This window comes from Hypanus sabinus, chromosome 29, assembly GCF_030144855.1.
Source record: "Hypanus sabinus isolate sHypSab1 chromosome 29, sHypSab1.hap1, whole genome shotgun sequence".
Lineage (NCBI taxonomy): Eukaryota > Metazoa > Chordata > Chondrichthyes > Myliobatiformes > Dasyatidae > Hypanus > Hypanus sabinus.
The window spans coordinates 8,074,548-8,097,262 of record NC_082734.1 but is presented as its reverse complement, the minus strand read 5'-3'; the positions used below and the strand labels follow the sequence as shown (position 1 = coordinate 8,097,262).

At 43.4% G+C, this 22,715-nt stretch overlaps 1 protein-coding gene across 2 annotated transcripts in view; it reads left to right on the top strand.

Annotated features, from left to right (window-relative positions):
* Positions 1 to 383: 383 nt before the first annotated feature.
* zgc:92360 (uncharacterized protein LOC436988 homolog) overlaps positions 384 to 22,715 on the top strand; it is a 91,905-nt gene continuing 69,573 nt past the window's right edge. Inside the window, exon 1 of one of the 2 annotated variants that reach the window (XM_059953560.1) lies at positions 384 to 777. In XM_059953560.1, coding sequence (XP_059809543.1) covers positions 687 to 777 — 91 coding nt within the window. In that variant the 5' untranslated portion in view covers positions 384 to 686. The remainder of the gene's footprint in view (positions 778 to 22,715) is intronic. The other variant, XM_059953561.1, reaches the window with a different exon arrangement.

Sequence of the window (22,715 nt, the reverse complement as noted above, 5' to 3'; positions counted from 1 at the left end):
TGTATTAAAAAAAACTAACCCCCGTACTTTCCTTCAATCATCTTAAAATGATGTCTCCCTCATGTTTGCCATTTCACTCTCGGAAAAAAGTCTCTGGCTGTCCACTCTATTTATGCCTCTTATCTTGCACACCTCTGTCAAGTTATCTTGCATCCTCTTTCCATAAGACGTAGGAGTAGAATTATAGGACACCAAAGAGAACAGTCTCTAAGACCTGCCGCGTCAAAAAACATCTAAGAACCTTTCCAGAAACGCTGGAAACTCTTTGAGCGAGAAGGTGTTTGTCGCACCCGTGGCGGCCACGGGGAGGCGCTGCTGAGCCTCTCTGCTCCATTACAGACCGAAAGTGACGGTTCTGTGCAATTGAGGAATGCGGAAAAACAGCTCCTAGCAGGTTTTTTTTGCTTCTCACCTCGCCTGCTTCTTCCGATAATCTGCTTTTCATTAATGCACACCATTTTGTTTTTCTTCTATTTTACAAACAACCGAACAGAGAGAGAGAGAGAGAGAGAGAAAATAAGTAGCCGTTCTTGGATTGACGAGACTGGGAACCCACAGAGCGGTTTAAATAAAGCGACGAGGAATCTGAGTTTACCGGAGTTTTAGAGCCGGCGCTTGAAGTGCTCTCACTGTATTCAACCTCTGCATATCAGCCGCTTCTGCGATTTACACTGGGAGGAAAAATAATGTCAGCCGAGAAGGAGAGGATTTTTAGAGCGTTGAAGGAGATAGTACAGAGACCCGGGAATGGGGTCTGCGCCGACTGTGGATTGCCAGGTAATGGTGCAACTTTTCACTTACGCTGGAGAGGGTCTGTGGGATGTTTTTTGGATGGGACACTGAGTGTCAGCCCTACCTCGAGGGCACAAATCTCCAGCCAGGTACCCACCGTGGTGTGAGGAGAGGCGCGGTCTTTAACTCCTGACTGATTGCAAAAGTTCCCGCGCTGTCTAAAGGAAGCGTGCAATATCTTGATCGTTTGTTGGAGTTTACTGGGCATAAATTGATAGTTTGGATTAGCACGTGGATGGAAGGGGTACGGGAAATGCTCCTGCTGCAGGCAGAATAGTTCGGCACGGACTAGATGGGCCGAAGGGCTGCTTCGGTGGTGTAGCGCTCTAGCACTGTAGCAGGAGAGACACTGAAAGTACAGTATAACAGTATAATTTAACAGATTAAATGTTGAACGGCCTAGGTTAGTGGACGTGGTGAGGATGTTTCCGATAGTGGAGGAGTCTATATAATCAGAGGACCTAGCCTCCGAATGGAAGATTATCCCTTTAGAACGGAGATGAGGGGGAATTGAGCGAGGAGGCGGTAAATCTGTGGATTTCATTGCCACAGACGGCTGTGCTGTGGAGGCCAAGTCGTTGGGTATATTTAAAGCAGAGATTGATAGGTTCTTGATTTGTAAGGGCATTAAAGATTACGGGAAGAAGGCAAGAGAATGGGGTTGAGAGGGATAATAAATCAGCCATGATGGAATGGCGGAGCAGACTCCATGGGCAGCACTGCCAAATTCTGTTCCTATGTCTTATGGTCTTAACTTTTTAACAGCTCTCTCTCTCTCTCTCTCTCTCAAATTGGCACTAGTTCAATGGAAACTTTGTTAGAAAGGTTTTCTGCCACAGTACCTTTCACTCCGGGTCCAGGCTGAGGATTTCCTTTAGGACAATCCAAAGCTCCTCGGGAGCAATTGAAAAGTTTTTTTAAAAGTTATGTCGGAAGAGACTTGAGGGAAATTGCACACATCAATCCCCCCACAATCCGTTGATTGTATTATGAACCACAGATTTATATATTGGTGAACCACTTCAGGTGGGATCTTTGCAGTATTTTCAGGTTCAAGTTTAAGTTATCATGTACATAGAAACACAGTGAATTATCAACACACCCGAGAGTGCGCTGGGGGGGCAGCCCACTAGTGTCGCCAGGCACTCCAGCACTAACATATGAGGGGTGATTGATAAGTCTATGGCCTAAGGTAGAAGGAGATGAGTTACACAGCTCTCGTTACATGCACAATGCAGTTCAACTCTTTGAGTGATTATGCAGAAAGTTTGAAGTTAATAACTCATTTCCTTCTACCTTAGGTCAAGAACTTATCAATCACTGTGATGAGTTATTAACTGATGTTATTAATTTCAAACTTTCTGCATAATCACTCAAAGAGTTGACCTGCATGTGAATGTAACGAGAGCCGTATAACTCATCTCCGGCTACCTTGGGCCACGAACTTATCAATCACCCATTGGTGGACACTTTCTGGAGGTCCAAGATCCATATGCTCCACGACCCCTGGCCTAAGTGTGTAAATGTGGGAGGGGACTATGTTGAAAAATAACTGTACTAGGTTTTCTATAACTAATTCCTTCTACCTTGGGCCACGAACTTATCAATCGCCCCTCGAAGTCTATTCTCAATGCTCGGCGGGGCATGGTGAGATGTGATACATCAGGATGGGGCACAATAAAACAAGCCCCTGTTCCTCCTTCCAAACCATGTGCATACACAGTCCCCTAACCCAAGGGCAGGCTGTGTTCTTCAGCCCCCACTGGAGGTTACATCAAACCAAGAGAGCAGGAGAAGCTACATTCTAACATCTCATCCGACAGCATTTCATTACTACACCAGGGAGTCAACATCAGCTCAGATATTTACGCCTAAGCCTCTGGGCATGGATTTGAAACCAATATGCAATGACTCAGAATTGGGAAATGCCCGCAGCTTATTCACACCAAGTACATTATGTTTCCAAATCATTGGAATGGACCATTTGGCCCCTTAAGCCTGCACTGCCAATCAGCCTGATCGTGACTGGTGCTCACTGGTGGAGGAATTGAAAGACTTGGTGCAGACCGCGCGCTGCCTGCGTCAGGGATCGGAGGACTCAGTGCACAAAGGCTGAAGGCAGTCTAACAGCGGGTGATTGCCTTGGTCGCTTTTCTTGTAATCACAAGACCCTGTTGGATGCTGGTAATGTGGAAAGCCACAAGACTGAGTCACTGACTTAGTGGCAGACAGCAGCGGCGGGGGAGCTGCATGGCCTTGCTTGTAGTGAGGACTAGGCCTCAAGCCGCGGTGTCGCCTGTTTACAGCTGCCCAGGAGAGAGGCTTTGGAATTGCTATACTCCACCGGGGGCGCTGTGCTCCAGCATCCAGACTGGTGTTGGTGCTGCCCCCAGTGTTCGCTCAGCAAAAAACAAGCTGAATTGTGTTCGACTGCAGACTGCTGCAATATTCGTGGATTCAGGGACTTGGACTATATATTTTTTGTGACTGCATTTCACTGATATCTTTCATGTGCTGTATGTGACTGTTGGCATTGTGTTGTGTGCCTTGGCCCCAGAGTAACACTCTTTTTGTTTGGCTGTATTCATGTATGGTTGAATGACAATTGACCTTGAAGTTGTTCTGAGAGTGTGCCTCCTCATTCTAGTCTAATCGGGGGGAATGTCCTCCCAATATCTGCTCATTTTGTGCAGCTTTGGTCATCATATTCTAGGAAAAATGTTATTAAGCTGGAGAGAGTGCAGAGAAGATTTAAAGAACAAGAAAAGATTAGTTTTATTTGCCATGTGTACATCAATACACCCAGTGAATTGCATCGTTTGCGTCAGTGACCAGCACAGTACACCAATGTGCTGGGGGCAGCCCGCAAGTGTTGCCATGCTTCTGGTGTCAACGTAACATGCCCACACAACTTACTAACCCCAACCAACTGGTACATCTTTGGAATATAGGAGAAAACCCACATGATCACAGGGAGAAGGTACAAACTCCTTACAGGCAGAGGCAGGAACTGAACCCTGCTGACTGGTGCTCTAAAGTATTATGCTGCTAAGTCACCCCTTTATGAGGGCACTGCCAGGCCTGGAGGGTCTTGAGTTACAGGAAGAGGTTGGGAAGGCAAGGACTTCATCCCTTGGTACGTAGGAGGTTGTGAGGTGACATTACAGAGGTGTATAAAATCATGGGGGTATTGATAAGGGGAATGCACACAGTCTTCCCCCACCCCCAAGATTGAGAATTCAAAAACTAAGGGCATAGGTTTGAGGTGAAGAGTAAAAGATTTGAAAAGGCCTGAGGGCAGACTTCTTCACACAGAGGATGGAGAAAGTGGTTCAGGCTGGTATAATGACAACATTTAAAAGGTATTTGAGTAAGTACATTGATAGGATGGACTTGGAGGTAAATGGGCCAAACGTGAACAAATAGGACTAGTTTGGTGGACACCATGGGCATCGTGGTCAGCATGGAAGAGGTGGGCCAAAAAGCCATTTTCTGTACTGTATTACCCTGTGACTCTAAACACAAGAGACTCTGCAGATGTGGAAATATTGAGGAATGCACAAAACACTGGAGGTACTCAACAAGTCACACGGCATCTATGGAGGGGAATAAATAGACAATGTTTTGGGCCAAGACCCTTCATCTGGATGAAGTGACCACCTGCTATAGATCATCAGGAGTTTGAGGAGATTTGGTATGTCACCAAAGACTCCAGCAAATTTCTACAAATGTACCGTGGAGAGCATTCTAACTGGTTGCATCACCTTCTAGCATGCATAGGATCATGGAAAAACTGCAGGAAGTTGTAAACTCAGCCAGCTCCATCATAGGGAAAAAAAGCCTCCCCACCATTGAGGACATCTTCAAAAGGTGATACCTCAGAAAGATGGCATCCAAAATTAAAGACCGCAATCACATGCCCTCCTCCTGATACTACCATCAGGGAGGAGGTACAGGAGCTAAAAGTCACGCACTCAGTGTCTTAAGAGCAACTTCTTCCCTTCTGTCATCAGATTTCTGAATGAACAATGAACTCATGAACTATTTTTACACTACTTATTTTTTATATTTATATAAAAAATAAAATAATAAAAATAATATACTTATTTGTTTAATATATATTTTATGTATTCCACTGCACTGCAACAAATTTAACAATATTCTGTATGTCAGTGATAATAAACCTGATCTGATTCTGAGCACAGTTGGAACAGGAGGGAGATGTTCAGCTTCAGACTTGTATCGCCCAATGTTCTCTCAACCCCGGGTTCGGCACTCCTCCCTTCTGAGGGTCAGGTTCAGGAACTCATGCTGCTCGGGGTACAGGAAGAAGTAACTTCCATCTCGAAGTTCAAAGTAAATTTGTTATCAGAGTACTTGAGATTAATTTCTACCTGAGATTCATTTTCCTGGAGGCATTCACAGTAGAACAAAAAATACAATAGATTCAATAAAAGATTACACATAAAAAAGATTAACAAACAGCCAACTTGCAAAAGACAAACTGTGCAAATACAAAAAAATGTTACTACTACAAATAATAAATAAATATTACTGAGAACATGAGTTGTAGAGTCCTTGAAAGTGAGTCCATAGATTGTGGAATAAGTTCTTTGTTGAGGTGAGTGAAGTTATCCATGTCAGTTCAGGAGCCTGATGCTTGAGGGGTAATATCTGTTCCTGAATCTGGCTGTGCAGGATCTAAGGCTCCTATCCCTGCCTGATGGTAGCAGTGAGAAGAAGGCATGGCCTGGGTGGTGGGGGTATTTGATGATGGATGCTATTTTCTTGTGGAAGTGCTCAATGATGGGGAGGGGTTTTCCTGTGATGGACCACACTGTATCCACCACTTTTTTTATAAGCTTTTCCATTCCTGGGCGTTGGTGTTTCCATACCAGGCCATGATACGAACAGTCAGGACACTCTCCACTGTGCATCTATCGAAGTTTGCCTAAGTTTTAGCTAACTTGCCGAAACTTCTAAAAATGTAGTGGCACTGTAGTACCTTCTTTGAAATGGCATTGCCATGCTGGACCTGAGACATATCCTCTGAAATAACACCAAGGAGGTTAAAGTTACAGATCCTCTCCTATTCCTTTTGTTCTTCAATGAGACGGTCCCAAGTTGATAGTCCTGGTCAAGTCTGACCCAATTCATCCTCATCCCCTTGCAACTACTTCCATTGAGATAATTAGATCCAGAGAAGGTGGAATAGATTGCTCCTGACAGCTAATACAAACGCCCCATCCCCTTGGGACTCTTGTGACCAAGTGCCATCATTTAGATATGTATCTATCTTCGCCCGGTCCTCTCATTATTTCTTATTGCTGTAGTAGCAGTCATCCTATTAAGTCCTCAGATGCCACGGGAGATGTCTTGGAGTAAACCTATTATTTTTTAATCTCTCTATAACCCAATGGCCTCTTCCCAATTAATTAGGTCTCTGGGACCTTGGGTCTTCGTAGGGCAAGTAAACTTCCCAATTCATCGTCACTTTGGGAAACAAAGGGAAAGTTACAGTAGGCAGCAAAGAGAACTCTTAACTCAAACGGTTCTGGTTTCAGCCTGTATTATATTGATTTTATAGAGTTTTAAATGAGACCAATGGTTTCTCAAGGCAGTTCTTGGCTCAGAGAGAAAAGAAGAATTCCTGGGGATCAATCAGATTCACTCATTTAATAAATCAGTTACATTTCATTAATGTTTACAAGGAACTTCACAGATCATTAACCATCCTTGCGTTTGTCATCATCTCAAAATGGAAATACTGTCCCTCTTCTGGGATGGTTGCTTCTAACTGTTTAACAACCACTCCTCACCTGCTTAAAATGGTAACATTCTTCCTCCCGTTTCTGAGTCATATAATTCAGGGTTCAAGACCCATCCCAGGGCATATCATCCCATAATGTTAATCTCCTTGGTGCTATTGTATCAGAAGACTTGTTCTGGGACCTCGCAAAGGAGGCACAAAAGTGCCTCTACTGTCTTAAAAGTCTGCGCAGATTCGGCATGTCATCTAAAACTTTGACAAATTTCTAGAGAGTATCCCGACTGGTTGTATCATGGCCTGGTAAGGAAGGACCAATGGCCTTGAATAAAAAAATCTACAAAAAGCCCAGTCCGTCACAGGCAAAGCCCCCCCCCCCCCCACCAGCATTGAGCACATCTATGAGGAGCCACAAAGAAGCAGCGTCTATTACCAAGGGCCCTACCATCCAGGCGATGCTCTCTTCCCACTGCTGCATTCTTAAGGGAGGTACAGGAGGTCTCGCATCAACAGGTTCAGGAACAGTTATTACCCTTCAACCATCAAGTACCTGAACCCGTGCAGATAACTTCACTCAGCTCAACTCTGATCGATTCCATAATCGATGGACTCACTTTCAAGGACTCTACATCTCATGTTCTCAGTATTATTTATTTACTTATTTTTTATTGACACGGTTTCTTTTCTTTTGCGCATTGGCTGTTTATCAGTCTTTGTGTGTAGTTTTTCCATTGATTCAATTGTTTTTCTTAGTTCTGCAAGGAAATGAATCTCAAGGTAATATCTGGTGACGTATACAGTACGTGTTTTGATAATAAATTTTACCTTGATGCTAAAATCTGTGCTGATGGGGATACCTGTGTGTAACATTCTCTGGGCAGGATGATAAGCTGCAGACCCTTCTAGGTGTAAAATACTCCAAAGGTCTCGTTCTGAAACTAGAATCAGAATCAGATTTATTATCTCTAACTCAGATGACATGAAGCTTTTTCCCTTGCAGCAGCAGGACAGAGGAATGGCATAAAATTACTATAAATTACAAAAATAAAAGGTGAGGTAAACACTACCTCATCATTCCTTTTTTGGACCGGTCAGAAATCTGATGCGGAGGGAAAGAAGCTGTTTCTGAATCCTGTACCTCCTGCATGATGGTAGCAATGAGAAGGGTTACTACTGATATCCTTGACATTCCCTTCACAGCAAAGATTTCCACAGACGTTTTTTGTTTCTGTAATAATGAAGGACATTCTGTAGCAATATCGTGCCGTTATATTGGAGGAGAGGTTAAATATAGCCAAGGATATTAACTGGATTAATCTCTCCGACATAATTGCATGAGATTGCTATTTATTGAAGCTTGCAATCTAGGTACTGGATTTCCTCAATTATTGCAGAAAAACTTTTGCTCTGAAAGGAATCTAACAAGAACTAAAGAAATGCCAACATTTCACCCCCTCTTGTTTGTGTCCAGGCCTCCAAGAGGACCACAACCTTGTCATAAGGTTTGGAGGCTTGTGTATCTCCATGCTATGTAGGCTGGAGCCAAGGCCTTGTGCTTTGCTTCTTGGTGAGGTCACCCATGCCAACCAGGTCAAAGGGTAGAGGCCAGACTAAGAGTGGTCCAGCGGTCCTCCAGGGGTGGGGGTTCAGCTCAGAATTTACAGCCCTGACTGGTCAGAAACAGCAATGAAGAATCCTCCTATACAGGCAGAGAAGGAGGATCTTCATCGCAGTCCTAAACGCCTGCAGTGTAACAGGCAGCAAGTAGGTTAGTGTTAGTGTCGAGGAGACTTCCGGTGGTGAGTCTGAGAGATTGGCGGCCAATGTTCCGGGTTCAATCCGGACCTCAGGTGCAGAGTGTGTGGTGTTTGAGTGTTCACTCTGAGACTACCTGAGTTTTCCCCGGTGTTCTGATTTCCTCCCACATCCCAACATCAGTTGCCCTCAGTGTAAGGAAGGGGGCATTAGACTTTGTCAGGGGGAGTTCAAAGTTCAAAGCAATTTTTATTATCAAAGTACATAGATGTCACCATATACAACCCTAAGATTCATTTTCCCGTGGGCATACTCAACAAATCTATAGAATAGTAACCATAACAGAATCAATGAAAGGCTGCCAAACTAGAGCATTCAACCAGAATGCAGAAAACATCAAACTGTGCAAATTCAACAGGAAACCAATAATAATAATAAATAAATAAGCAATAAATATTGAAAGCATAAGTTGAAAAGTAGTCCTTCAGACAATCAAGAGATCTGTAGATCATTAAGTTGATTTAAAAGTACGTTGCTTAGGGGGAAGTTTCATGCTGCAAATTCCTGAGCATAATTTGAAAGAGGTGGATTGAAAAGGATATCTGAACTATTGTCTACAGCTCACAGAACGTCACTGTTGATCACTGACGCCATCTTGTCTCGTACCTTTTGGTGAATGTGGGGAAAATATAACGTTAAAGTAGGACGAGTTGTAGGGTAGTGTAATGGGTGACAGGTGATATATATTGTTCATAATAGAAACTGTTCTTTATAATACAGTCCATCCACCTACACCAGGAACAAGGTCTCATCAGTCTAAGCACTAGGCCAATTTTGAATGACCGGGGACAGGCTGGAATGTGGCAGCGGGCGCCAGGCCGACAGCAAATCAAAATGACAGGACCCGGGTCCAAGTGCAGGGAGTGCCCCGAGGTTTGGACGATTTAAATGCGGGGCCAGATGGATTGAAAAGGCAGTGTGTCAGGACTGGAGGGGTTGGGGAGGGATTGGATCCGTTCTGCTCGCAGCTCAGCCATGTTTGCTCCACTCTCTGTGACACTGTGGCCCAGGCGGTGAGCCCACTCCAGGTTTAGGGTCTGTAAGCTCAGCAATGTTTTGCTTTGCTGTGTGGTGAACTGAGGCTGAGGTTGAGGCTGTGGGCCTGGTCCAGCTGCTCTGAGCTTCGCGTCAGAGGACTCATTTCCATTCTGAGTGCTGTTGCTTGCGCAATCTATGTCGCTCTCTCTCTCTCTCTCTCTCTCTCTCTCTCTCTCTGCGCGTTTGGTGTTGGTGTTTGCCTTTAAGGAGACAAATCTCAAGGTTGTATAATGTATACATTTTTCGATAATAAATTTACTTTGAACTTTTGAACTTTAATTTACTGACACCGTCATTCAGTTGTGTTCACTTTAGGAGACATTGTTTGACATAATGATGTCAGTGTAAAGCAACTGCCTTTGGTTAGCTCATAATGGAAGTGAAGGGCTGTAGCTTTTATTAAGCACATTAAAACGACTCTCGCATGTTTTATTCACAAGATCCTACATAGTTTGGAAGGCACCTTGTTGATCATCGTGGACGAGGTTGGTTCCCATGCTGTGTGTCCACGAATTATCAGTGACATGGGGCAAGACATTTGACCGGTTTTTCTCCCCCCATCGCTCGCTGCTGTCGGAGGAAAATGCAGGGATCTTGGGATCCACGTTAGCAGAATTGAGACTGTGGGCTTGTTTTGAGGGACTTTGAGGTCCATGTTCAATGAGTTCCTGAATTCTGTTTGCTCTTTTTTGCTGTTTTTGAGCGGTTTGATCAGGGTGATCGATGCAGACTGGGGTGCTTTGGCAAAGAATGGCTCTGTGTCCTGCATTGGCTAGCAGTGCAGCACTGAACGGAACTAAACTGAATTCCTCTGGTTTGATGTTTGATATTCTATGTGTAGTTCGCTCGCCTTTTGTTTTGCACAGTTTTTCTTTTCACGCTTTGGGTGTTTAATGTTTCCTTGAACGGGTTGATTGGTGTTTGTTTTGTGGATGCCTACGCGAGGACAAATCTCAGATTTGTACTCTGTATGCACATTTTGATAAGAAATGTACTTTGAACTTCAAATACAAGGCAACAAAGACAGAAAATGATGGAAGCACACAGTAGTATCAAGTCAAAGGCATTAGTCCAGTTCTAATAAAAGGTCAACAACCTGATACATTCACACTGTCTTTCCCCACAGCTGCCTCCTGGCCTGCCGAGCATTGCCAGCAGGTCTCTTATTTTATTTAGGACCTATAGCATTGCTGGTTTCTCCTCTTGCTTTTCAAACTAGGACAAAGTCTCAAGTGGTCTACCGAACAGTTCTGCGGATGAACAGTTCAATTACCAGTTGAACAGAAGGTGACGATCCTTGAATCACCACCTTATTGTGGTGGAGAGACTTGTGCGTTCCTGAGACCCTGAAAGCAAAGCTGTCTGGAGCTTGGCTGCTGGTAGGGTCACCCATGTTGTTAAGGTCAAAGGAGAGGTCCAAACAAAGAGCGATCCGACCAAGATCTCAACACTGAGGCTGGAGGAAGATGATGGCACATCATAATGGCAATGAAGTGGGAGGAAGGCTGCAGCAGTGGAAGGTCCCAAACTGTCCTGCATTCCATGCCAATGGACCCAGACACTGATCAGTCATGGACTGTGTGGTGGCTGCCCATGCATCAGCCCCCCAGTGTTAAGCAAGATCTCATATATGCATTCTCCATTAAGGGAATCCACCCTTGGGAGAACATCATTCTCGACTTCAGAGATTGCATTGCTACTGCTACTAATAGGCCACCCTCAGGGTGGAGGAGCTTCATATTCCATCTGTGTAGTCTCTAACCTGATGGCGTGAATATCGATTTCTCATTTTTTCCCCTTCCCACTTCCCTCATCTTCTGTTCCCCATTCTACCTTCGTACCTCTTTTCCTCACTTGCCTATAACTTCCCCCGGTGCCCCTCCTTCTTTCATTTCTCCTATGGTCCACTCTCCTTTCGTACGAAACTCCTTCCTCTCCAGCCCTTTACCTTTCCCACCCACCTGGCTTCACCTATCAGCTTCTAGCTATCCTCCTTCCCCTCTCCCCACCTTTTTATTCTGACATCTTTCTCCTTCCTTCTCAGCTCTGAAGAAGGATCCCAACCCAAAACATGGGCTGTTTATTCAGTTCCATAGATGCTGCTGGACCTGTTGAGTCCCACCAGCATCTTGTGTGTGTTACTCTAGAAGGACAACTCAATGAGACACCTTGTACATCTCAGAAGCACTTAACAAAACACAACTTCTCTTTTTAGTGGTGTGCATTAATAGCGATAGAGGGCTGAGTTCAAAATAACTCCCGACTCTGCCGTTGAGGTTGTAGATGAATGCACCAAATGATAAACTGACACTATGCTGTTAAATATAAGTGCAAGATTTCTTGCAAGATGAAAAGCAGTTGTATTGTGCAGTATTTCACAGGATGTAGACATTGCAGGCAGAGGCCTTATTTAAAGGACGTTCCTTCTTACCTCAAGCAATTAGAAATTCCCCGTCCTCTCCTGGTTCTATCCCAAACATTTTAACCACCAGGTCACCTCGCTCCTCTCAATTCCCTCTGTCCCTTGAATCCCCAAAACGCTGGACAACAAAAATTTTCCTTTCTAAATACTTTTGGGTGTATCTTACAGATTAGGGGCTGTTGACCATGAAAATCACCATGAAATTTCCCTATCACACACCTTTTTTTGTTTATTGCCCATATTTGTTATTTCAGCTCATAATTCAAGTCAGAATAATTGATGCCAAGATTAAGGAAGGCACTTTTGCTAGTCCACAAATCAAACAGGTCACCAATAATAGGCAACTTGAAGAATTTCTAGTGGGACTGGAGAAAATTGCATGGAAGTCATTCAAGAATGTTTCTGAAAATCTTCTTAGCAACTACAGAGTACTAATCTACGTGCAGCTGGTTGACAACATGCCTCTGACTATCAGCCACCTGACAGCCTCTCAAATCCACCCCTCACCTTTCCCTACTGACCTCAATTTGCCTATCACCCTTCACTCCTCCTTTCACCACCTATCACCTGCTGGCCTGTTCCAGCCCCTCCCTCTCCCCTCCTCTCTTAGAACATAGATCGTAGAACAGTTCAGCACAGGAACAGGCCCTTCAGCCCACAATGTTGTGCCAACCCAATTAAATTAGTAACTAAATGGCTAACTAAATATTCTCTTCTGTCTACACAATGTCCATATCCGTCTGTTTACCTCACATTTATGTGTCCATCTAAACATCTGTTGAAAGCCCCTTATGTACCTTAACAGCTATCTACCCACTCTTAAGTCCTGACCTATCCTCCAACAAACCCCCCACATACACAGATTCTTCTCAACCTGCTGAGGTCCCTTAACCGTTTGTAGCTTTTTCTTGGCCTCAATTCTGTTAAGGTCCTCCCCAGTTCTGTTCTGGTGAACTCCTCATTAGCCACACTGTTCTTAAATCCATAATGAGGACGTGAACCAATTCCCATCCAGCAGGAGATGTCTGCAGCCAGGAATCCCATCCCATCAGCCTCCCAAAGGCTGAACATGCACTCAGTGTCCACTTTATCATGTAGCTCCCAAACCTAATAAAGTGGCCACTCAGCGTATGCTCGTGGTCTTCTGCCACTGTAGCCCAACCACTTCAAGGTTCGACATGTTGTGTGTTCAGAATGCTCTTCTGCACAACACTGTTGTAATGGGTGCTCATTTGAGTTACTGTCGCCTTCCTGTCAGTTTGAACCAGTCTGGCCATTCCCCTCTAATTTCTCATTAACAAGGCATTTTCACCCACAGAGCTGCGGCTCACTGATGTTCTTTTGTTTTTCACACCATTCTCTGTAAACTCTAAGAGACATCTGTGTGTGAAAGTCCCAGAAGATCAGCAGCTTCTGAGATATTCAAACCACCCTGTCTAGCACCAACCATCATTCCACAATCAAAGTCACTCAGATCACATTTCTTTTGCCATTCTGAAGTTTGATTTGAACTACAACTGAACCTCTTCCATGTCTGCATGCTTTTACGCATTGAGTTGCTGCCACATGATTGACTAAATAAGTGTTTGAATTCACAATTAGGTGTACTGGTGCACGCTTAATGAAGTGGATACTGAGTACATGCTGAGACCTTTTATACAGCTGAAGCTTTGGGAGACCAATGGGATGGGGTTCCTGACTGCAGACATCTTCTACCGATTTGGGAATCGATCCACGACCAAATTATAGACATGAACAGAGTAGCTAATCAGTCAGGGGTTCACAAGCTGGAGGGAAGTTTGGGATGGATGTGAGAGGTAGGTTGAAGGAAACCTGCAAGGTGGTGCTTTTCTGCACCCTCTCTAAATCTTCCACATCCTTTCTATAGTGAGACAACTAGAACTAAACACAACACTCCAAGTATGGTCCAACCAGGGTTTTATAGAGCTGCAACATTACCTCAAGGCTCTTGAACTCATTCCCCATTACTAATGAAGGCCAACACCCCATATGTCCTCCAACCACCCTATCATAATGACTGTTTGAACAAAAGACCTGCACTTATACAGCAGCTTTCATACACCCTGTCCGACCATTTCCATGTAATGTGTTCAGTATTGGCTACCTTATTTAATTAATAATGTGCATGCATCGGAACCATTTCAGATGCAGTTTATTAGATTCAAACCTAAAATGGCAAAATTATCTCTTAAGGGTTGGAGCTGAATGCTGTCTTCTAGAGTTTCAAAGAGAGAGGGCTCGACTGAGCATTCTAAGGGCTCTTAATCTTGTTATTTCATGCTTGTTATTTATTGCTATTTATTTATATCTGCACTTGCTGTTTGTTGTTATTGATCCCGTTTATAGCTACTATTGCTGAGTATGACTGCTGGGAAATGATTCTCAGGGTTGTATATGGTGACATATACGTACTTTGATAATAAAATTTACTTTCTACTTTGAACTTCCAGCTTTGGGAGGACCATGTTCACGATGTGGGTTGCTAGGACTAGGTAGAATAACAGTTTTGCTCCCACCAGATGGGCCAAAGGGCCTGTTTCTACGCTGTAGTGCTCTATTGTCTGTCTCACACTGCTTCCACTACCCTGTGAGAAAGAGAGTTCCAAACATCCATCACGATCTGAGAAAGAAAAGTTTTGAATCGTCACTGCCTTAAATGGGTGACTCATTTTTAAAAACAGACGCCTAGCTCTCGATTCTCCCCCAAGAATGATCAGCTACACACCCACTGCTAGAAGATTTGGTTCAGGAATTGGGAAGTTATGCTGCAGTTATATAAGACTGAGATGAGGCTGCACTTGAGAGACCAGTGTAGAGTTTTGGTCACTCTGAGAGTAGAAAAGTCTTACCAGGACTTTGAATGGACTTGGGGGGCCCTGAGGTAAAAGGAAAAGTTGTAGAGATTAGGATTTTATTCCCTGGATTTTAGAAGACTGAAGGGCGAACGAGTAGAGGTATATACAACCATGAGAGGTATGGACATGTTGAAAGCTCAGAGTCTTTCTCCCAGGGAAGGGGAGCTAAAAACAAGAAGGTTTAAGACCAGAGGCTAGAGTTTTAAAAGAAACATCAGGATGACTTGTTCTCACATTATATGTCTGGAATGAGCTGCCAAAAGTACTGGTTGAGTTGGGCACATTAGAACCATTGAAAGAACATGTACGAGGGGTGATTGATAAGTTTGTGGCCTAGGGTAGAAGGAGTCAATCTTAGAAAACCTTGCACATTTATTTTTCAACATTGTCCCCTCCTACATTTACACACTTAGCCCAGAGGTTGTGGAGCATACAGATCCTGGTCCTCCAGAAAGTGTCCACAGTTGGGTGATTCATAAGTTTGTGGCCTAAGGTAGAAGGAGGTGAGTTATACAACTCTCATTACATGCACATGCAGGCCAACTCTTTGAGTGATTATGCAGAAAGTTTGAAGTTAATAACTCATGTGTGCTGGAAGTCCAGAGCAACACACACAAATTGCTGGAGAAACTCAGCATGTCAGGCAGTATCTATGGAGAAGTTATGAATTACTATCATTTCAGGCTGAGATGTCGACTGTTTATTCCTCTCCACAGAGGAATATCTCCACTCCAAGCAAGTGCAGATACGACCAGCTCTCTGGGAAACACAATGAGTATGGATGAGTTGGGCTGAAGGGTCTGTTTCCGTGCGGTATGACTCCAAAACGTCAGAATCAGAATCAGGTTTAATATCACCGGCATATGTCATGAAATTTGTTGTCTTTGCAGCAGCAGTACAATGTAATGCGTAATAATCAGGAAAAAATGTGAATTACAGTAACTAGAAATATAAACATGAATTTAATAGTTAATAATTTAATAGTTAAATTAAATAAGTAGTGCAAAAATAGAAATTGAAGAGTAGTGAGATGGTGTTCATGGGTTCAATGTCAATTCAGAAATCTGATGGCAGATGGGTAGCAGCTGTTCCTGAATGGATGAGTGTTTGCCTTTAGACAAAAGATGATCATTTAAACCTCTTTATAAATGTTGGCTGACCTCCTTCCTGATGGTAACAATGAGAACAAGGCATGACCTGGATGATGGGGGTCTTAACAATGGATGCCGCCTTATTGAGACATCGCTCCTTGAAGATACCACTGAGGCTGGTGCCCATGATGGAGCTGACTGAGTTTACAACTCTCTGCAGCTTACTTTGATCCTGTGCAGTAGCATCCCGCCCCTCCGATAGCAGCCAGTTAGAATGCTCAGTCTAACCATCTTAAAACTCACGCCATCTTAAAAGTTCCTTCCCCCAGGTAGTTAATCTGATCAACTATTCTAGTTAGCACCCCACAAACCCCTTTATTGTCTCAAGTTCAAAGTCTGAAGTAAGTTTTATGATCAAAGTACATATACGTCATCAAATACAACCCTGAGATTCATTTTCTTGTGGGCATGCTCAACAAATCTAGAGCATAGTAACTATAACAGGATCAGTGAAAGATCAACCAGAGTGCAGAAGACAACAAATGCAAATGCTGTACAAATGCAAATAAATAACAAGAACATGAGATAATGAGATAAAGAGTCCTTAAAGTGAGATTATTGGTTGTAGAAACATCTCACTGATGGGGCGTGTGAGTATAATTTATCCCCTTTTCAGGGGTAGTAACTGTTCTTGAACCTGATGGTGCGAGTCTTGAAGCTCTTGTATCTTCTACCTGATGACAGCAGTGAGAAAAGGTGGTGAGGATATCTGAAGATGTATTTATCCAACCCAAACCTAAATGTTCAAATTGGAACATTTGAATAAGTGACGTGTTTAAATATTTCTTTCAGCCAGAGGCAAAAAGATCCTTGATAAAGCAAAGAGTGAAAAGTTGCAGCAGCTAGACAAAAATGTGAGGGTTGTGGTTATAATTAATTGAAACATAATACCATTGAAAAGAGAAGAGGCATTTGAGTCAAGTGACCAGCTCCTCCTGTTAATTTACTAGCTTGTAAGTATACAGTCAGTGGCCACTTTACCTCCTGTACCTAATAAAGTGGCCACTGAGTGTATGTTCGTGATCTTCTGCCGCTGTAGCCCATCCACTTCAAGGTTCGATGTGTTGAGAGATGCTCTTCTGCACACCAGTGTTGTAACGTGTGGTTATTTGAGTTACTGTCACCTTCCTGTCAGCTTGGCCATTCTCCTCTGACCTCCCTCATTAACAAGGAGTTTACACCTACAGAACTGCTGCTGAATGGATTTTTTTTTTGTTTTTTGCACATGGTCTGCTGGAGGAAGTTGGGGTCGAGCAGGAAAGGAATTGCTGAAACCCTGTATTTCTACCGTGCACAATCTGCTTGTCATCTTTTACCCCTCCTCAGTCCATCACGGACTCCTCTCTCACCATAACCCCACTTTATTCTAATTATCTCACCTCTCCACTTTCAGTCCCATTGCAGCTGATGATTCCTGTCCTTCCACAGACCCTCCTCAGCCCACCGACTTCCTCCAGCAGATGCCTTGAGGCTTCATACAATAATCCTGGTCCCCATTAGCAAAGCTGCCTCTACAACTCTGCATTTAGGCATTTACTTGAGTTTAAGCTCCCAGCTTGATGGGCTCTGAATGTGTCTATCAATGTCACTGGGCAGCCTGACAGTATCATGGTTAGCACAATCATTTTACAGTGCCCGCCATCAGGTTTCGAACCCCGTCTCTGTAAGGAGTTTCTACATTATCACTGTGAGCACACGGGTATCCTCCAGGTGCTCTGGTTTCCTCCTACACTCCAAAGATGTCCTGTTGGGGTAAGTGAGTTGTGGGTATGCGATGTTGGCACCTGATGTGTAGCGACACTTGTGGGCTGCCTCCAGCACATCCTCAGACTGTTTTGGTCATAAGCAAGAACAACACATTTCACTTTACAATATGTTTCAATATTTCAAAGTGAATTTATCATCAAAGTACAAGTAAATTTATTATCAAAGAATTTCAGGATGTATGTTGTATACATTTCTGTGACATTAAATTGAACCCATTGAACATGTATGTCACCAAAAACAACCCTGAGTTTCGATTTCCTGCAGGCATACTCGATAAATCCAAAATAGAATAATAACCATAATAGAATCAATGAAAGACTGCACTAACTTGGGAGTTCAACCAGTGTGTAAAAGACAACAAATGGTGCAAATACAAAAAGAAAGAAATAATAAATAAACATCAAGAACAAGAGATAAAGAGTCCTTGAAAGTGAGTCTATAGGTTTTGGGAACATTTCAATGATGGAGCATGTTCCCACAACCTTTGGACTCAATGTGTGTGTGTGTGAGACAAATAAAGCTAATCTATGTGTAGTCTTTATACCTCTCTTACACAACATAAATATATGTTTCACCTAGACAACTGTGGTTTCCACCCTATCAAAAGAGTTTATACGCTCTCCCTGTGACTGTGTGGGTTTCCTCCAGGTGCTTGAGTTTCTTCCCACGTTCCACAGACATACAGCTAGGGTTAGAGAGTTGTGGGCATACTATGTTGGTACCACAAGAGTGGCAACACTTGCAGCTGTCCCCTGCACAATCCTCAGACTCTGGTGGCCATTGATGCACAAGACACATTTCACTGTATGGTTTGCTGCTTTGATATACATAGACAAATAAAGCTAGTCTTTAATCTGCCACACTTCTGGCAGCAACAAAGCATGCCCACAACTTGGTAACCCTAATCCTAACAGCCTTTGGAATGTGGAGGGAAACTGGAGCACTTGGAGGAAACCCACATGGTGATGGGGAGAACATACAGTCTCTGTACAGACAGCAGCAGAAATTGAACCCTGGTCACTGGCACTATAAAGCATTACAGTAGCTGCTCTGTTCAGTGCCTAGTTCCAAACTTAAGAGAAAGTAATAGGGAAAACCCAGGGAAAGTGCAAGAGATACTCAGCAAGTCAGGCAACATCTGCAGAGAAGGGAATTGCTGTATACCATTCAGCTAAGTCTTCTAAATATACAGTAACAGACTACTACAAACTCAGAGTGGATCAAATTATAATCATATTCATTACTTGCAAGGGAAGTCTACCTCCATAAGTCCTGTCTTTAGAAAGCTTTGATCTTACAGCTCAAAACAGATCATTTATATGTTCAGAGTCCAGTGAGCTTCATATCTTTGAGGTTGTTCCATCCTCTAATTGCATTCCTGCCTTTTCTCGCATCTGTCTTATATGAACCACATTTCTCTTTTAGGCTCCCCCCACCGCACTTCCCAACAGACATGTCCTGGTTTTCTCTGCTTTCAATCGTGCAATGTCAAAGCACTCCCTGCTATAAATCACATAGCCTGCAAGCTTCCCATCCAAACACATCTACAAACCAGCAAAGCACTCTGGGGTCACGCAGATTCCATTTTGTCACATTACGTTTTACAACAGTTATAAATTCCTAGTCTTCAGGGTTACAGATGTATTTCCACAAAATGTAGTGTTTAAGGAAAAATTCAAAGCTTGAAAGTACATTTATTATCAATGTATACAGTATAAAACTGATATTCTTCTCACAGGCAACTGCAAAACAAAGAAATACAATAGAACCTGTTTAACAAAAAAAAACCCACTCAACAAGACTGTCAAACACACAATATGCAAAACAAAAGGAGAAAGAACACATTGTGCAAACAATAAAAATAAACAAGTAACATTAACCTCAGCACTGTGCTGATGGCCACAGGCCATAGCTGCAGTCAGTTCAGTTCAGCACTGAAGCGCCCTGATCAAATCACGCAAATAATAAAAAGAAAAAGTAAACAAAGACATGGGGAACATGAACTGTGGGGTTCCTGAAAGTGAATCGACAGCTGCGAAGCCAGTTCATCGCTGAGGCAAGTGACACTTGCATGGAAGCCAGATAGCTACAAGGCATCAGCCACACCCAAGCACCCAGCAGCATAGGACCCAAGACTCCTGCACCTTCTGCCCGCTGGCTGCAGTGAGTAAGGACTGGTCAAATGCAGGCAGACAGCATTGATTACCAATTCATTTTCTGCCTCATACTCGATGATTTTAACCTTGGTCGACATTTAATCGGTGCGGAGCAATGAAGACACCCTTGGGTTAGTAGACTGCCATTAGGAACTGATGCAGTGTAAACCCCAATGTAGCTGTAGCAAATCCCCTGGAAGATGGCAGAAGTACCATGTCTTTCAGTCGACCCAAAAATACATTCTTAGAAGAATAATTACAGGCTGCAATCAATCGTAGTTCAGAAGAAGTATATTTAGAAGAAGAAGAGTTTCTAGTAGTTTTGTAAGCTGTCTGCAAGATGTCACCATTGGTCACTGGTGCTATCTTGCCAGAAAATGGAGGGCTATGTGGGAGAGAAGGGGAAGTTTGATCTTGGATTAGGATAAAAAGGGCAACACAACATTTGAGCCAAAGAAGCTGTACTTTGCTGTACTGGTCTATGTTCTATGTTAACTTCTGGCTTGTCAACCTCCCACCAGAACAGGAGAAAACAATTGTGCTAGAAGTGCGGAGAGGAACAGAGGGGTGGCTAGGACAAAGAGAAGGTCGATGAGAGGGAGGAGAGCACAGTTGTCCACGTGACACATGTTGGTGCTGTGTAGAAAAGCGTGATGAATGTTAATTCATTGGGGCTGATCTCTCTGAGGCGGGTGAATGAAGGCAGTGGAGAGAGGGAGATAAGACATACAACAGCTGAGGGAGTTTAACGTAGCAGTAATTGTAACACTCTTACAGAGCTAGTGACCGAGTTCAATTCCTCCCTTGGCTGTAAGGAGTTTGTACATTCTCCACATGTCCACGTGGGTTTCCTCCAGATGCTCTGGTTTCCTCCCACATTCCAAAGTTAGTATATGAATTGGTCACATGAGTGTAATTGGGTGGTGAAAGTTCATCGGGCTGGAGTGGCCTGTTAGCCTGCTGTATCTCTAAGCCCAGTGGAGAGTTTCCTGACTGGCTACATCACGGGCCCCCTATGGAAACACCAATTCCCAGGAATAGAGATGTCTACAGAAAGTGGTGGACTGAGTTCATCCCGCCTCCCCCTATCATTGAGCAAGGAACACGCCAACGCATCCATCATCAAGCAGCCCAACATCCAGTCTTTGCTCTCTTCTCGCTACTGCCTTCGGGCAGGATGTACAGGAGCCACAAGGTTCAGGAACAGTTATTACCCTCTAACCTTCAGGCTCCATAACTTCATTCACCACAACACCAAACTGATTCCACAACCTCTCATGTTTTGTAATTTCAAAACGTAATTAATTCAAAAGAAGACACGGAAGTCTGGGAAGGTGGGTCTAACTTTGTGTTCACTTTAAGTAGGATACACAAGTATCACATGGTGGTGTGATGACATATGCAATTCACGTATTCACACATATAACCGGTACTGTGTGTGTGTGTGCACGTATATGTGTGCGTGTGTGTAAATAAATATATATAAGATTACTGGAATATTAAATACACGACACAACCTACAGACTCACTTTCAAGGACATTTTATAGCTCATGTTCTCAGTATTCTTTTTATTCACACAGTTCATCTTCTTTTGTACGTTGGTTGTTTGTCAGTCTTTGTTTATGTATAGTTTTTCATAAATCCTATAGTATTTCTTTATTTTCCAGTTTTCCAGTAAATACCTGTGAGAAAATGAATCTCAGCATAATATGTGGTAACATCCATCATCAGACATCCCCACCACCCAGGCCAGGCTCCTTTCTCACTGCTCCATCAGGTAGAAGGTACAGGTGCCTCAGGACTCACACCACCAGGTTCAAGAACGGTTACTACCCCTCAACCATCAGGCTCTTGAACGGTGGGGGGGGGGGGGGGTAACTTCACTCACTTGCCCATCTTTTGAGATGTTCCCACAACCAATGATCTCACTTTAAGGACTCTTCAAATGTTCATTTATTATCAAAGTGTACAACTTGAAATTCTTCTCCCGGTAGCCATGAAACCAAGTAAGAAAGGAAAGGCAGCATGATCTTCAAACCCACCCCCCCCCCCCCCCACCAAAATGTCCTCTCCAAAAAAATGAACAAAGAGGGAACAAATTGACCCCCAAATCCCTCCTCCCACACAAAAAAGCAAACAAAGCAGAACTGACACATCAAACCCCAAATGCCTCCTCCTGCACAAAAAAAACAAGAAAGATTGGGTGAAAAACACAGAATATAAAAAACTATAAGGCTGGAAAAAAATGTCCACATCCAAAATGCAGAAAACCTGGACAATAGTCTTCGGGCCCAGCGGCAGAACTTTCTCTCTCCATAGCACAGCCATCAAGACAGGCATCTGGCGCTCACCCTCTGCACTCGCCTCAACGTTTCAATCTCCCTCGTCGCTTTAATCAGTGAGCTGAGCAGAAGCTTAAGCCGCACCCTGCAGGCTTCTCACCACGAGGTTCGCATATGCTGTCTCTGCCTCCTGGAATCCTGTGGGAGACTGCAGAGCACTGGAACACCCTAATGATTCCAAACGGTAAATCACTGGCTGCAACAGTCTCAGAATCACATCCAAGGCAAAAACATAAACGTAAAAGACATAAAAGGAAGTGAAATATATGATTTCATGACCTATCCAGGAGATGTCGCCTGAAGAAGAATTCATTGTATGTAGGTGCCATCTTGACTGAATGACCGAGTTGAAGGTCTCTATCTCATTATCTCATGTTCTCATTCTTTATTGCTATTTATTTATAATTTGCACAGTTTGATGTCTTCTGCACTCTGGTTGATCTTTCACTGATCCTGTTATAGTTACTATTTATTGAGTATGCCTGCAGGAAAATTATATATGGTGATACATATGAACTTCCATAATAGAGTTTACTTTGAACTTTGAAACACATTTTGATAATAAATTTTGCTTTGACTATGACTTTG